The sequence below is a fragment of the Capricornis sumatraensis genome, chromosome 12 (assembly GCF_032405125.1).
Source record: "Capricornis sumatraensis isolate serow.1 chromosome 12, serow.2, whole genome shotgun sequence".
In the NCBI taxonomy this organism is placed as follows: domain Eukaryota; kingdom Metazoa; phylum Chordata; class Mammalia; order Artiodactyla; family Bovidae; genus Capricornis; species Capricornis sumatraensis.
In genome coordinates this window covers 93,448,475-93,465,350 of record NC_091080.1, presented here as the reverse complement: position 1 = coordinate 93,465,350, position 16,876 = coordinate 93,448,475, and the positions used below count along the sequence as shown (strand labels likewise).

The following is a 16,876-nucleotide window of genomic DNA, read 5'->3' as shown; positions in this document are numbered from 1 at the left end:
GCCTGCCCCCTGAACTGGTGGCCCCATCCATTCCTTCCCACCCACTTCTGTGCCCCGCACGGTTGCACGGCCAGTGGAGCAGGGTTTAAGTGTGAGCAGAGCAGAGGAGCACGCTTCACGAGGTGGAGGAGGGAGGCCTGAGGAGGCCTGCTGTCCTGCGCCGGGCCCAGGCGCTCGCAGGGCTTTTTGCTCCAGAGGAACACCGGCGCTGGGAAACTGGGTGCTGCGTCCAGTCCTGAGTAACTAACTGAGAGATCTCATGGTCGAAGTCTTCGTGGTTTCACCAGAAGTGGAGAAGGGATACTGTGTGTCCCCGTTTCTAATAATACTGCGAAGACGGTGCTGACATGATCTCAAGTAGTTCTTCACAGCTACCACGTGGCCCAGATTCTGGTGTCTGTCCGTATGTCTTCTGGAATGTCTGGAACTCCCTTTTGGATCACTCTTTGACCCCTCAGAGTTATTTGAGGAGCCAGTTGAAGTTCAGCTTGGCTTATGATTGCTCTTTCTTTCTTGGTCCACACATGGGGGCACGTAGTGTGAGTTGACTCTAGCGCCTGTTCTTTGGAACTGTGATGGCACTGTGCCACCCCACCTGGAAATTTGCTGGGCTCCAGCCAAGCTGAGTGGTGTGTTCGTGTTGGACCCCCGTGGTGGCGGGAGCCCTGGCCTGTGTTCTCTCGGGGGCGCCCCCTCAGACACAGTCAGTCTCTGCGGTCTCTGGATGCCAGCCTTACTTGTTAGGTTTCCTCGTGTTTCCGTGGAAGCGCAGTAAGCGCGGTCTCGGGCTGCTTCAGAGTGAAGGGGCTGAATGTAATTTGGACAGCTTTGCTTTCAGTGACTGTAAAAAGCCAGCATGCTCCCTGAGCATCTCCGCTTTCTTCGGTGGACTGGCGTTTATGGTGTAAATGCCTCTTTAAAAGCCTGTGTTCTGCTCTTTATTTTATCATCCACTAGAGGAGTAGTTTTTACTGGCAGCTTCATGTGCCCTCATTTTAAGCAGCAGTTTCTCATTTCTGTGTCTGATTTCGGAGAGCAAGTTCACGTTTATATCTATAGAAATCATTTTATAAACTCTGCTCATCCTAGGTCTTCATCTTTTCAAATTTTGTTGATTTAATTCTTTTTTTTTTTTTTAATTGTGGCAACTTACTCTGTTCACATTCTTCATAGAGTAAACCTTTTTGGACCATTCACTCATGGTATCGTCTGAAAAGGAAATACACCCTTTAAAAAAATTACCCAGTCTTAAAGTTACTTGAAAGTTAAATTTATAGCATGCTGATACTAAAAATCAAGTATATGATTATTTTATATGCACACAACTCATGTAATTAACTTTGCCAAAACTGGCATTTCCTTTCTTTAATTTATATGTCAAAATTAAAACACTGTGAAATTTCAGAATAATGTTGATCAGAAACTGTAGCCATGAGGCAAATGTCAGCTTTAGTTCCCAGTCCTACACACAGTGCCTTTTATTTTTGAGAAAATATCGTTGGTTTGGGGGATTCTCAAGTCTTGTCTCATTTATATCTGAGCAAATGGAGTTTGAGCTTTTCCCTTTCTTCAAACTGTATAAATCATTTCTTTTTCTCGTGCTTTTAAACAGGAAACGTATCTAGTGACTGTCCAAAGGTGTGTGGATGTCCCACTTCTGAATCTGGGCTGTCTTGAGTATTGTGGCTGGAGCTAGGAGTGCAGGGCTATGGTTGCCTTTAAAGTGGGACGTCCTCGCTCGTCCCTGATTCTGTAGTTTTCTCTCTGAAACGGTTTTCCCCCATTAACGTGGCAATCTAGGAGACAAATGTCCAGGGCTGTGCACTGTTCTGGGACGAGGCGAGGCCCGTCTGCCGTGAGGGCTGGGTGCTGCCAGGGTTCCTCGGCGCTTCTCCAGTGACACGGCATCAGCCTGCAGCTGACAGCCTGGTTTGCTGTGTTACGGATTCATTTCACAGAGCAGTGTATTTTCTTGTCTTCCAGGGGAATTTTATCGTGGAGTTGCTTTTGTTCCTCAATTTTTATTGTTTCCTAATTAAGAGTTACAATTTCAATGTGTTCTTTCCTATCCATCTTACTCAGAGCCTTCATTTACGCTCTGCCACCCCTCCTGACTAGTCTGAATCTTAGCTGGTGCAGAGACATCGGTCCTGTACTTGTCAGTGGGATTAACCACAGAGTGATGTTGATTCTTCTTGATGGTAGGACTCGGCCTCAGGGATGAGCTCCTAGGACAGTATTAGAAGAAGACATCCACTCATATGCTTTCAAATGCCAGAATCTAAACTCCTGCAAGTTTTCCTATGGCCAAAATCTCAAAAATCTCAGCTTTTCAGATCTCCAGGCCGACGGTAAGTCCGCTTCAGGGCGTCCGTCTAGACTTCCGCTTACAGTGTCACGTGTCAGTACGAAGTCTGGCTTGTCGTTAAGCCACTCACCTTCGCCTTAGGAAGTCAGTCGTGAATGCCATGGACAATTCAGTAAATGTTTGTTTGTTATGATTTTACTGGAGCTAAAGGAATGGATGATGAAGTACAGATGATACAGAATTTAGTTTCAGGCTAAGTCTGAAGTTAGTATAAATTTTCATTCTTCAGACTAACATAAAAAATGATTTTGAGACGTTAAATAGGAAGATGCCTTTTATTTTTTTAAGTTTAGTATGTTGATTTTTAAATTACTGTCTCCCAGATCTTGTTTAGTAATCAAATGTGCGTAAGAGAGAAGTTAGTGACAGAGACAGGAAGAGCAGCTCCTTTAACGAAGACTTGCTGTAAATCTGTATGCTCTTCCGTGTTGCCTTCAGATAGTTAGTCAGCGCAGCAGGAGCAGAGACCGGACGGGCGTGCTAACGGGGCGTAATTCAGTGTTTTTGTGTCGCACAGCCTGAGAAATGCCAGTGGCCTGACGGCAGCAGACATTGCTCAAACCCAGGGTTTCCAAGAGTGCACCCAGTTTCTCTTGAACCTCCAGAATTGTCATCTGACTCGTTTCCATCACAATGGCACCTTAAACGGAGGCCATCCGAGTATATTTCCTAATCACATTAGTGTGGGAACAAACCGCAAGAGATGCTTGGAGGATTCGGAACCCCTTGGAGTGAAGAGAGCCAGAACCGCAGGTGAGACCGCTTGTGGGTGGGGCAGGCAGACCTATCCCGTCCTCTAACGTGTTCTCTTTTTCACGGCTAAGCGCGCCTTGGAGATGACTCCCTCACTGAGGGTGCTGTGCCCAGAGGACTCTGGTGCAGTGATGGAGCAGGTTTTCCTGTGTTGCTTCTTGGAAGATTGGCCATTTAACGAGAGGGGAGGATGTGAGAGGGCAGTTACGGCCCAAGTGTAAACGTGTGTATGTAACTTTCTGCACACCCAGGTTTACCTGCCATGAATTAGAGTCTTTCCGTTTGTTGTACCTGCTTGAAATATAACTATTAAAAAAATCTGCCCCTGTGCCTCATTTTTTTTTCCTGTGAATTTTCCTGGGCTTACAACAATTGTTGGTCTGATGTAAACTACAGTTTCACATTGGGGAAGGTAGATGTTTGCACTGCCCTGCTACGCGGCCTCAGCTGGCCTCCACACCCCAGTGTGGGGTGTGTGTCATCGCGGGGCCCGGCGCACCACCACTGCACTGAGGGGCTACGTCTCCAAGGTAAGTTGTTCTGGTTCTCAGTGTCCTTCCAGCTTGTTATCTCTAGATGGTTTCGGACGTGCAAGTAAACAGAGTCAGCTAGTCACTCTTTGAGGTGTCCCTTTCATTTAGGGGGAAGAATTAATATATATAATCAGAAGACGTTAGTAGCTTCGCAGGAATGTTTAGCAAACTTACATGGAAAGGGAAGTTTAGAGGTGACAGAGTAATCACACTGAAATTATGTGCTCAGACAAGATTTGCCAAGGATAAACAGAGCCATGCCCTTTGGCTTAACAGAAACCGTTGCAGTGTAGTCTGAGAAGACCTGAGCGGCCCGTGCCTTTAAACATGATGTGCCAGCCTGACCCTCCCAGGGCTGTGCCTCTTCAGTGTAACTGGCACATACCCAGACAAAAGCGTTTCTCCCAGAGTCAATAAAAAGTGAATTATCTCCTTCACAACATTCAAGATGTTGGTCGCTGTGAAAAGTTGCGATTATGCAACTTTTCTGTAGAATGTATGAATTTAATAGTTTCTAAAACTCATAACTTGTACAAATTATGGGCCTAATTTTTAGAAAGATGTTGTAAAAGTCATACCCGGAACATGAAGATATGTCTAAACTTCAGAAACGATGCCCTGGTTTGTTTACTGCCTGGTGAGCCTTTTGGAATGCTGTCGTTAGTTCAGTGTGTCCTGGTACAGGGGTCACTGTGTCCCTGTCATGTGAGCGTAAGGATAAACCTTAAATTCTGTTCAGCGTTCTTAAAGAGATGTCACTTAACATTCACTGAAGATTCAAACGTACCTAAAGACTCTTAAACTAGTCTCTTCAGGGTTCAAGTTCAGTTGAGTTGGCCAGTGTCTCATTATTGATGTGTCTGGAAGAGCCTTTCCAAGGGTTCCTGGAAACTTAAGAATTTGCATCCTCGGCCCTGTTGCTGTGCAAATTGGGTTTGAAGAATTATGCAGATGTCTGGGACTTTATTTTCCTCTTCCACACGAGGATTCATCTTGGTCAGCGGAGTTAGAGATTCATGTTCTGTACATTCAGCTCAAGGTACAACTCTCCCTAAGTGCCCCATTCCTAGCAGTCAGCTCAAGGAAGCCAGTTAAGAAAGGTTGGAACCTGGCGTTTGAGTTCACAGGTGATTACACACACCTAAGGCTGGGCGTTAAATCCTTTTTTTACCTTTTTAAAAACATGCCTGAAGTATCTTGGCTACATAAATACATAGCTTGGACCTTATCAATAAGTTTAATCTGTTCTGTATTCCTAGAATTTAATAAATCACACGTACTGATGTTTTTAGTGTGGAATATACCCGAAAGTTATTAATTCCAGAGATTTTTCTGGCTAAGCCAACTCTTAAAAGACAGATGGTGTCCTGTAAAACTGACTCTTAAGTTTGGTGTCACGATTGTGAAAGTTACCTGCTGTAGTCCGTAGAGAGCAGGATCTCTCTCTCAATAAATGGTTTTTTAAAATTTTAAAGTAATTGGAGTGGTTTTTTCCTTTGAAAACCATATGATGTAAAAAAATGTAAGGCGCTGGTCATTTATTTGTACGGCCCAAACACAAACTATCCTTCAAAAGCAAGCTGTCCAGCAGACATGCTGCTGCTGCTGCTGCTAAGTCGCTTCAGTCGTGTCCGACTGTGCGACCCCATAGACGGCAGCCCACCAGGCTCCTCCGTCCACGGGATTTTTCCAGGCAAGAGCACTGGAGGGGGGTGCCATCGCCTTCTCCGCCGGCAGACACGGGTACTTTAAAATGCCTTCGATGCAGTTGTTCACAGCAGAGTCAGCGTGCACCCTGGTCAGGAGGGTGAGATGAAATCCAAGATTGATACTGATGAAAAGTATTTGAGGGTAATATTTTCCCCAGTGTAGGAGATTTGGTTCATTTAGGACAATGCAAGGAAATATCAGTTCATAATAACTAGGTTTGGGTGGTTTTTTTCCCTTCCACATTGACCAACCATTTGTTCCGGATAGAATGACAGGTGGGTCTCAGGACTTCAGCTGCAGCTGTTGAATAAAATCTGTGTTAGGTCTGTTAGCATTCTAGCTTATAGAAGTAACAGTACACTTGTTCACAAGTGTATTCCTTGGAAACTTGTCCAGATTATCAGTGATCCAGGATAGAGGAAAACGCCACTCCCACCCGTGAGAGAAGCTTCATCTTGTTTTTAATCTTTAGTATTTTGAGGTGTAGCTCCAGAGCCTTGACTGGGAAGAGGCGGTGTCAGTGATAGACTGACCCAGGAACCTAGTTTTATCTGGGTGAACAGTTGCCATCCCCAGGAGGCTGTGGTGGTACCAGATCAACCTCAGATGTTAAGTTGACTTCATGGTTTTTGTTCTAATCAAATAAGTATATCACTGAGCTTAGCATCTCATGTATAACATGTTAGGTATTTAAAAACACCTTTTAGGAAAAATATAGTTTGACTTTGCTTAAAATCAGTCATAGGGAGTTGCTCAGCCCACATTCCTCAGGATGAGATAACAAAGAATCTCCACGTTCTGTTCTTGTTCACGGATGGCCAGGCTTAAAAAGACGAGGAGAGAGGAGGGTGGGTGTGACTTGAGCTGGTGGTCATGCTCTGTCACTGGTGGGCTGGCCCTCCAGGCTCCTCTGTCGAGATTTCCCAGGCAGGAATACTGGAGTGGGTTGCCGTCTCCTTCCCCAGAAATCGTACTTGTGATGCGGTTAGTCCCTTCTAGTTTAGGTCCGTACATCTGACACACACAAGACCAACCTTGCTGCATGCTCAGCGTTCCCTCCAACTTGCAGTAAACGGCTGTGTTTGCTTTTAAAAATGGGACCAAACGTTTGTGATTGTGTTCAGTTAACAAAAGCTGGTTTTAATCTCCAAAGGCATAGCATTTTATATATATGTATATGAATCATCTGACTGAGTTACCTCTAGGAGCCAAAGTCATTTTCGGGTGGCTGTTGAGCTCGGCAGAGCGCGCAGGCCCGTCTGCCCTCCGCGCGTGCGGTGGCTGCGGCGCGCGTCGGCTGCGGCGCGCGTCGGCCGGGAGCAGGTCCTCGCCGGCACGGCGCGCGTCGGCCGTCCTTCCCGGCTGTGACAGCTCCTCTGTGTCACGTGCCCTTTCCCCGCCACCTGCCCCTAGCAGAACCCCAGACCCCTCGTCAGTGTTTCCGCGGCTGTCACTGTAGTTGGCGCCTCCGTTCCCCTGCCTTCCTAAACTCCCCCCCGCCCCCGTCTGCTGCAGTCGGGGCTGTGGTGGGAGTCCCAGGCAGGCCATGTAGAAAGAGCCACCTTCCTACCGGCCCTCTGTACTGTTCAGGTTTTGACAGGACTTTTCCTTCAGAGGGTGATCTGAGTAAAATGTGCTGTGAGGAGAAGAGAGCAGTTCTAGTGAGAGATGGAGGGAAGCCATTCCTTTCTTGGGGAATGGGGTTCCACCAGCAGGAAGGCCGGAGGGTTGGCAGTGCGGTCAGCTTGGAGGTCTTCCCTGGAAGAGGCACAGAGGGCTGTAGGTCACTACCCTGACCCCAGGCTCCACTGGGCTCCATGCGTGGAAGTGCCCAGCCGTGCTTGCACGGCTGGCAGTGTGTAGAGGATGCCCCATGAGCTAACGAGCACCTAACATCAAGTACAGGACTGTGTAGGTTGGGTTTTGCGTATTGAGAGATTTCTCTGCCAAGCCCGACGAGGTGTTTTTCATAAGCCCTAGTTACCTCTGAGTGTGCCTGGCGATCAGAATCTTGTGTACACGTTCTGCACCAGGACCAGAGACCTGCACGGCATGGTTCGGGCACGTCTCCCTGAGCTGACCCAGCCCGCACGAAGGGAAGCTTCCTTGGTGGCAAGTTTCTATAGTGCCGCAGATCCCCGTCTTTGAAAGCTAAGGGAGGTTTTCCTGGTGTTTTCCTGTGCCCTTCGGCAGGAGTAGTTTCGTAGTTTTAGGTTCAGCTGGCACCTGGCTTTAGTTTTATTCAGCTCTCTGGTTTATATAAAAACTCAGGGGTAGGTTTCCATGCCGCCCCGGGGCGCCTTCCTGAATGGAGGATGTTTCCTAGCCCCAGCATCAAGAACAGGAGGCTGCTTGGGCAGTGGTCACACCTGGTCCTGACTCTGCCTCTGGGAGAAGAAAACGGCTTATTCTGAGGCAATCCTAGGCGACGTTCTGTCATAAGAATGCTTTGTCTGGCATGTGTCGGAGTCATGTCAACAGATAACTGCTTTGGAAGTCAAAAGATAAGGACACTTAAGTGTTTGGTCATTTTTCCTTCTAACTGGAGTAGGAAGATAGGGAAATAACTTCTTTTCTAAAGCAAATAGAATCAAACATTTTGGAAGAAAGTCTTTTTTCTGAAATGTCTGCAAGCCGCCTTTCTCAGACGCAGCGTGGGGCGTGGGAGGTTGTTGCATCGGTGATGGAGATAGCGATGTGGGGTAAGGCAGTCAAGCCCAGACCCGTGCTCTGGTTTTAATGCAGTTTTAAACGGTAAGTGGTGACACCCTCTGCTCCCGTGGAGCTGTCTGAGCCCTTCCTAATTCCAGGTGCTGGGAAGAAAGACACAGAAACATCGGTATAAGATACATTAAGGGTTCTAGGCAGCTAGGTTAGCAGGCAAGTGGTTGCAGATCCTGGCAGATCGTGGGGAAAACGCCTCACAAAGAATGTCTACGGAGAAAGTAATTCTAGTCAGTCCACGTTCGCGTTCAGTAGTTTGTTAACATCTGAAAGCCTTTAGTCTGTCTCATTTGTACATGTTTATCCTGCTCTGCTGGTGAGAAACCGCATTAACAAGAGATGCACCCAAAAGGAGGGCCTTGGGAGGAGCCCTTGGGAGGCGCCGCATGGCTCTCTAGCTAAGGGACCAGCTGCGGCTTTAGAGTGGCCCTGGGCCCAGCTCCTGTCTAGGGCATTCTCTTGAGTGTCCTCCGGCTCCGTTCGCCACCAGCTCTTCGGGCCCCCTAGTGGCAGGTCTGCCCTCTCGTCCTGCTTCGTTTGGTTGCCAGTCTTGATTACCTGTTCCCGATGGTTCTGCGTGCTTTCTGTGGCTGTGCCCTTCCTAGCTGGAGTGTGGGCTTCATCCACTGGTGGGACGCTCCAGGCGCTGGGCTTGGGGAGTGAACAGACAGTTGACCTGCTTCTGTGAAGCTGTTCTGTTGTGCCTTTTGGGGAAGAGGGGGTCCTCATGTCGTGCCTGTCAGCTTTTCTTTTTAAAAGCTGCTTTCAGAGATCTAAGCTGCAGCTGTAACCTAGGTGTCCGTTTCCCCGAGGAGCACTGGCCCTGAACTCCAGAACAAAGCCAGGCAGCGGGAGGGTGGCCTCGTCAGGCTGTCTGTGCTGTGTCCCCAGTGAAGCCTGGCCTTTCGTTTCAGGCCGTCCGTGGCTTTGCCCAATAGCCCGCACTGCTTCTCCGTCGGCTGCCTGACCTGGCTTATCAGACGCGGGCCCTGTGTCACTGCGGAGACAGAGCCAGAGGTTGGGAGGGTTCTGTCTCCTGGCACCTGCGCTTCCCTCCCCCAACCACCCCCTTTCTCGTTTTTGAGAAAAGATGGCCTGTCTACCACTGATTTCTGGAAAGTCCCTTGTTTGGTAGTGAAGCTGGAACCTAGCCTATCACTGACCTCAGTGGGGCCTTGGAGGATTAAGAAAAGCTTTGAGAGCCACTGAAGTCCTCCGTCTGTTGCCTCTGGTTTCAAAGCACTTCTGCTTCTAGGGTGTCTGTGGCCTCGTGTCCGTGCAGATTCCTGTTTTTTCTTAACAGCACACGTCGCACCATTCTGCTCATTTCTTCTGCAGACTAATCGTCAAATTTGTGTTTCTCTTATTAAGACTTTTTCATCTAAAATTTCTAACAGTTTGCGGACACTCTGAAACTGATAATGTTCATTCCGATACTGAAAACGATTCATGTGCCTCTAGAAGTGGTTGAAGCTGCACAGTTCAAGTCTTTCTGTTTTTAAGCGTTTATTTGAAAGAAATGGCGCTGACGGTTGTTGCTTACCTGCTGTATACCTCCTGTGCCCCAGAAACCATCCTAGTTCGTCTTGCTGAAGAAGCAGAACTGTACGCAGAAGTGCGTTTTTAGGGATGGTAGTTAACTACGGTGTTCATGATGGAAAAGGAGCCCCACTCAGGCAGCAGTGGGGAGCTGGGTGGCAGGTGAGCTATTGGTGGTCCAGCCATTCAGGGAGTTCTTACGCAGCTTTAAGGGTCTTTTTCAATTTAGTTGTTGGGATGTGTTTGTTTTGTGATAAATGAACATGGGCAAGACGTGCAATGTCTTTCAGATCTGATGATGTAAAAATGCCTGCTTTTTAAGACTGGATAGCTATGCGCAGCGTGGCACTGGCTGCTCCTGAGAAGTAGGGGCCCCAGGGTTAGCAGGAGGTGTTTGCACAGAGTGTGTAAGCCCCGCAGGAAGGGGTACCAAGTGTGCGCACGCGCTGTTCTCTGCAATGCAAGTGTGGGCATGCCCTAAGGCGCGTGTGTAGCTTCAGCCCCTGATGTCCTGGAGCCCAGAAGCTTACTGGGTATTCCCAGTTGCGTCACACCTTGGGGCACAGGGCCAGAGCTGCTCTCAGCCCATATCTGACGAGCTTGTCTTGATCTTGGGATTTACTTTATTTTCTATTAATGAAATCACTGATTTCTTAATTTGAGGATCATTATGGTTTTTATGTTACTCAGGAATGGTCATTTCTTTATGAAAAACAACTGAAGGAACATTTAGGGGTGTAACAGAGCATCCTGAATCTTTAAAAGTATTTAGAAATAAATGTCTTCAAGTTACATAACTGCTTTATGTTGCCCAAATACCAGCCTTAAATGAGAATTTACACCAGCAAGTAAATCTCAAGTATGTGTCTGAATTGCCATGACTTCATCAAAGCCGTGCGTTTCAGGAATTATTCTCTATTGTGGGAAAGTGAGTTTCTTGGTAGTGTGCCAAGGTCATTGGTAATCCATAGATTATTAAGCCATCTGACAGTGTGGGAGCGTCCAGTGCTCTGATGACAAGGAGTGGGGCGCATCTGTCTTAGGTGCAAGCAGCCTGAACATGTCTGTTTTCTGTGCAGCCCACAGTCTGGATGAGTCCATGCCGCTCGTGAGTGGTGAGGCGGAAGACGACCCCGACAAGATGCACGTGGACAGAGAGCTCGTCACAGGTGGGGGCGGACAGGTTCCCGTTAGCCGCAGCCGCGGTCCAACGGTCGAAGACACCAAACTGCCGGAGGGCGGTGCCGTTGGACCGAAAGAAATAGAAATCTATACTGTTTCGGCAATGCAGACCCCCTGTCGTTGCAAGAACCAGTATGCGTGTTATTTCTAACATGAGTTGGCTCAGACAGTTTTTGCACTTTGTCCAGCGTTTTAAAGGATGTCTGCTGTGATTTGGACAAGTTTGTAGATACAAGAATTAAGTGTTTTGGTGCATTTTATGGATATGAAAAATATAAGTGCAATCTTTCTATTTTGATTTGAGGCTTTTGCTTAATGTGCCTTGTTTGACTTTAATGAGGTTTAACATTTTTCATTTTCTGATACAGGACTTTGGGGTGAATTTATCAAACAAATAGCTATTGCTAGTAGTTTCAAAGGGATAAACAGCAGAAGGAGTGGCTGGCTGTAACCACTGAGAACTAGCGGATGTCATGGTTTTGACTTGTAAACAGGCCAGTGTGGGATATTCCACTCAGCCCTCCTGGTTTCTTTGGTTTGTGTGGCATTCACTCTGAATCTACTAAAATGCTGAGGATCGTGTCCGCACAAAACACATTTTTCACTAAAATTTTTAGTATGTTAAAAGAGTTGATGGTCACTTTTGGTTTTTAAAAGGTAAGGGCTCTGTTTCTGTTAGTATTTAGAGTAAACATATAGCCATTTAGTTAATGCTTTTTTCTATCATTCTTTTATTTAGGTGAGCATGAAAAGATTTCAGCCATTCTCTTAATGTTGTAATGTATTTGGAAATAGACACTGTTTCTTTTTTTAAGTTTTATTATTATGTCTGTGTGCTAAATTCTTGTTTCTCAGGGGTACATGAAAAAATCATCTTTGTTCATGTAATGAAAACGTGTGCATCTTTCTAGAAGCTACCGAATTGTTAATGGGTAGAGTCACCATTTTGCCGGGTAATTAAGTGAAGTGGGCAGATTTTCCAAGGGAAGTTCTGATTGGAAAATACATTTTAAAATCTTGGTAAAGATAAACAACAAAACTCAAAGCCAACTTAAAAAAAAATGGCATCGCTACATGCTTCTAAAAAGGTAGACGTCATCACTCCTCGATCTTTAGACATTTTACTTCCCTGGGTTTTCAAGTTAAATTTAATGCCACACTTGAACCTGACGTTGAACAGCCCATTATTTAAACTCAGCTCATCCCATGTAACAGGTCTCAAGTAAGCATTCCCCATATTTTTCATCATTTCATTTATAACACTCTTTCAGCAAACAAAATGTACTAAATCGCTAGAGATGACCTGCAGTGGGTGGACAAGGTGGAGGGGGGAGGGAGAGTCCTGGAAGGCAGCCTGGAGCAGAGTGTGCAGGGTTCTGGGCCGGTGGCAGCGGAGGCCATCAGCGGGCAGGTCTGGCCAGGCGCCGGTAGTCTCAGCCCATCTCTGGGACGCTTGCCGTTTTCACGCTCAGTTTTACTAGGTGTTCCGTGATGCCGTGATGTTCTGCTAACCTTGGTTGTGAGGTTGCGTAATGGAGCTCTAACTGGGCACCAGAGAAAAACAGCGCACACACAGTGAACGTTAAACGGAAAAATATCAGTCTAATCAACCCGGATTCCCGAGGCCCAGTTTCCTGAAAATACAATTGCCATCCCTGTTAGTAGTACCATGCTTGTCTTAATGACTATCAAGGTCACCATCGTACCCATGAGTTTTATTACCCAGGGAAAGCTTCTGGTTTTTGAAAAAAATAAATATTTATCTGGAAATAGCTTGTGTAATTTTTACTTTTACCTCATGTTTAGTTCTTGAAACACTTGTTCTCCAGCCTTGAGTTTAACTAAACAGAAAAGCTGTCATTTAATTTGAAAAGAAATAATCCACAATCCTCTGAAGAATTTATAGAAATTCTTAAACTATCACTTAAACTGCCAGAAAATTGAAAATTAGTGGCATGTTTAGATGTTTTTGTTCATTGAATGAGCTATGATTTTCCGTCATCAGGAAAACTTGCAGGACACACAGAAACCTCTATCCGAGTGCAGACCCTGGCGGGGGTCATGGTGTGGGGCTGTGATAGGGCCAGGGACACACAGCAATCTGTCCTCACTCTGAAGGTGACAGAGTCAAGCTTTAATGTCATGCCTTGCTTCAGCAGTGCAGGACATTGGGGGAAGATTTAACATCATTAAGCAAGTCACAACCTTAGACTGTTTCTGTGCTGATGTGTGAATTCCTGTGAACGTGAATTAATCCTCAGGTTTCGTTATACAGAAAAATACCTTGTCATTGCTTGTTCCCGTGTGGCCAAATGTTTTGTGACTGACTTTTTTTTCCCATAAGACATCCCCTCTTAACGGATGTCTGTATATGCAGATTATGGGTTTTGACAGTGGATCCTTGGACACCACAGTCACTAATTGCTGAACCCAGAGGACACTTCAGGACGTGCTCGTGGCTCAGGACTGCGCGCGTGGGATCTTGGGGTTCGTGGTCTTCTGCGGCCTGCCTGTGCTGCTCTGTGGCATCTTGCAGAAATGCTGTGTGATCCAGGCGTTGCTAAGGAACCACAGCCCCGCTCCCACCCCTGTGTGGGCTCCCCCGCCTTGGAGGAGGCACGGTGAGGAGCCTCCGGTGACGCTGTCAATGTCATCCTGGGAGCTTCCTTAATTCACACGCTTCATCAATTGCTTTTCTTTAAAAAAAAAAAAAAAGCTTGAAGTTTTCTGTTTTTTAACACTTTGTTGGGAACACTTGAACGTTCCTTTCTGACGGACTTTTTCGAGGGTCATGATTTTTAAAACTGCTCTCCAAACCTAGTCTTAAACTGAGAGCAGTCCAATGCTATTGGTATTTTGCGCGTGGCATATTTGTCAGCTGAAGCTTTTTTCATTTGGTTCCCCTACACTAGTGAAATTTCTCAAGTGTTTCCTATCTTACCGGGCAAATGCATCTGGTAATGTTTTATTTTTAAATCACTTATGCACAGTTTTTTGCCTTGCAAAAGAAACTGGTTTGTGTAAAGAAAAGAAGCTAAATAAATCCTGTAAAATGGTAGCAGCAAGGAAGCGTTTTATAGTCTCTCCTCCCTTCTGGTTCTGAATTTTGGTGACAGGTGTATTTCTTAATGCAGATATGAAAAACAGTAGCTCCGTATCGAACACACTGACAAACGGCTGTGTCGCCAATGGACACTCGGACTTCCCCTCCACGGCGCAGCCCGGTGGGATGGAGAGCAGGAGTGGCCAGTGCTCGGCAGGCCTTAACGGAGTCGGCGCTGGCCTAGTTCCAGGGCCGCCTTTCCCGAGCGGCCAGGGCTCCGCCGGCGTTAACGGGACTGAGGAGCCGGAAAGGAGCCCTCACGTCAGCCCGGAGACGTGCGGCTCTCTGCACCTCGACGGGAGCCCGAGCAGCTGCGTGGCCAGCAGGCCGTCCTGGGCGGAGGAGAGCCTGCGCTACGGACACTACCACGGCTTTGGGGACACGGCCGAGAGCGTCCCCGAGCTCAGCAGCGCGCTGGAGCACGCCGGCCCCGTGCCGGCGGAGCAGGGCCACCCCGGCGCCGCGCACCTGCCCCAAGGCTCCTAGGGCCGCGGGCCTCCGCCGCCGGGTTAGGCTTAGCCGTGCGGCGGCGCGTGCTTTCGCTTTCTGCAAGAGCGCGCTCCGTGCGGCAGGCCGCCTCAAGCCCCGGCGCGAGCGCAGGCAGGGCTCACTCAGCGCACGGCTGTCTCCGCGGGACAGGGGGCCTCTTTCAGGACGCGCTTTCAGAACTTAGGTTTTCTGCTGCCAATCTCGATAGTCTCTTCTGAATACTGTCACCTTAAATTGCCATTTCCCTTTCTGTCGAATTAAATTTTATCTGATGAAGGATCGGAGACAGTTGAGTGAGGTGCCTGGTAAACCCGCCCCTTGCCACGTGGGCATCATTTTAAAGAGCTTGCTGTTCCTCTTCCCTGTGGAATTTTTGACAAGACAACTATGCCCCAGGCGGGGCACAGCCTTACACGGATTTCCTGCAGCGATTTGTACGAGAAAAGAGCGTTTGTCTTTTTCATGGAACCTTTGCTGCCTGCCACGTGGTGAAGATCTTCCTGGTACACACAGTGGCCTCAGGACGCCCACGGTGCCTCCTTGAACGGTGGCGCTCGCTGCCCTGTTTCCAGCGGCGGCACGTGCGGCCTGGGCCTGCCTGCCGAGCTGACGTGTTTTCACCCGGGTTTCCTGCTCGGGCCTGGGGATTTCTACCACAGACAACGGTTTCCTCTGTATGCAGTGGGAGTTACTCTTTGTAGGGACTGCCAGGTCAACATACCTAACTGACCCTTTCGACCTAATCTTTCTCTTCTCCTTGCTTTTGTTTCTTGGGGTTTCTGCTTCAAAATATATACCACAATGTGTATCCCGTTAACAGAATTTTGAATCTCTCTTAATAAAGCTGCGTTGTTTATGGTTTTATAGAAATTAGCTTTTGTTTACGCAGCTAGTGGTTACACTGTGCGGCTGTTGTCGTGAATTTTTACTTTTCTGATTTTTGTGATAAAAAAAATTGGTGAAGATAGAAGATGCATCAGATGAACAAAACCAATGTTCTCCGAGTGTTACTAACATTTTGTTTTTAAGCTGTCCTTTACAGATTGAATAAAAAACTCTCACACGCACTGTGTTTCTGGGTGTGCTTGTGGTGTGGGGGCGGCAGGGCCTGTGGCAGGAGCGGTCACCTGGCCTTCTGCTTGTGAGCTGTGCTTCCCTCTTCCGATTGCCCTCGGAGCACTTGTTAGCACCTCCAGCTTGCTCACCTGCTTTTGGCTTATGGGCACATTGGGTCTCTCTCGGGAGGCCGGGGTGTCTCTCGGGAGGCGAGGGGTCTCTTGGGAGGAGGGTGGGGGGTGTTAGGAATTGCTGTCAGCTGACAGTACTTCCCTGCACGCTTATCTTCAAAAAGAACCACAGCCATAGCTTCTTCAGCTTCTTTGAGTCAGCACATATTAACACATGGAAGCCTTTTAAATACATAAATCTTAGTTAACGAGTGGAAACAGAATAGCCATTCTGGCATGCCTAGACTGACTGACTGACAGAAGTCGCTCAGTCGTGTCCGACTCTGTGACCCCATAGACTGTAGCCCACCAGGCTCCTCTGTCCATGGGATTCTCCAGGCAATAGTACTGGAGTGGATTGCCATTTCCTTCTCCAGGGGATCTTCCCAACCCAGGGCTTGAACCCAGGTCTCCCGCATTGTAGACAGACGCTTTACCGTCTGAGCCACCAGGGAAGTCCTCTGGCATGCCTAGTGTGTCATTGAAATCGTTCGGTGCTCTGTGCATTATGGAAAAACGCCTCTGAGACAGAGCCCAGGACGCATGCCTTCTCACTGCCACCTTCTCCCGTGCAGCTGCCTGCCATCACGCCCGAACCCCGCTGACCTTGGAAGCCGTGTTCAGGGACTGATTCCGAAGTCACCAGAGGCCGAGTTCCAGGAGAGGGGAAACCTGGTGCCATTCGTCCCCTCACTCCCTGTGTGAGCTGTATCTTAAAGAATCTCAAAGGCTTCGTGGCGAACTGTTAATGACAGTTACTGGAAAGCATTAACCGAATCTGCTAAAGGTCAGGACATCTGGTTCGGCCTGGATTGGACACAAGTGGACTGGTTCTTGGAGGTGAGAATGCTGCATAGAGGCTCTGCTTGAGCACCTCTACACTCCCTGGGTGATTGATACATTGTGGTTCAAAGTCATGACGCTGGAATTGTTACACTGAAATTCTGCTTTGCCTGGAATCGGCTTCAGAGTAATACAGAAGGGGAAGAATTTTTACAATTAGGACTTTTAAGAAGAAAACGAATGTCCTCATTAATACTTTTTTTATTAATGTGGGCGTCATTTTCACACTGACCAAAAATAAGCTCAAATTTTTGCTCTGCTTAACTCACCAAAATTAAGCTCATGCTGAACAGTCACCGGTTCTCAGTGTTTGGTCTGAAGAGCCTTATCGGCCCTTGTATTAAATACCCAGTGGCAAGCAGCTGGAAAATGAAAGAAGTCCATTTACAGTAACATCAAAACCCTA

The 16,876-nt window shown here is 47.6% G+C and overlaps 1 protein-coding gene across 7 annotated transcripts in view; it reads left to right on the top strand.

The window, feature by feature from the left end:
• The window catches only part of ANKRD10 (ankyrin repeat domain 10), a 31,494-nt gene extending 16,046 nt beyond the window's left edge, over positions 1 to 15,448 (top strand). For 2 of the 7 annotated variants that reach the window (XM_068984700.1, XM_068984699.1), the window contains 3 exons: positions 2,886 to 3,121; positions 10,707 to 10,796; positions 13,944 to 15,448. In XM_068984700.1, the coding sequence (XP_068840801.1) occupies positions 2,886 to 3,121; positions 10,707 to 10,796; positions 13,944 to 14,398 (781 nt within the window). In that variant the 3' untranslated portion in view covers positions 14,399 to 15,448. Of the gene's footprint in view, positions 1 to 1,945; positions 2,027 to 2,481; positions 2,495 to 2,885; positions 3,145 to 3,192; positions 4,983 to 10,706 lie in introns of those variants that run through there. The other 5 variants (XR_011145789.1, XM_068984703.1, XM_068984704.1 and 2 more) reach the window with 5 other exon arrangements.
• Positions 15,449 to 16,876: the final 1,428 nt, after the last annotated feature.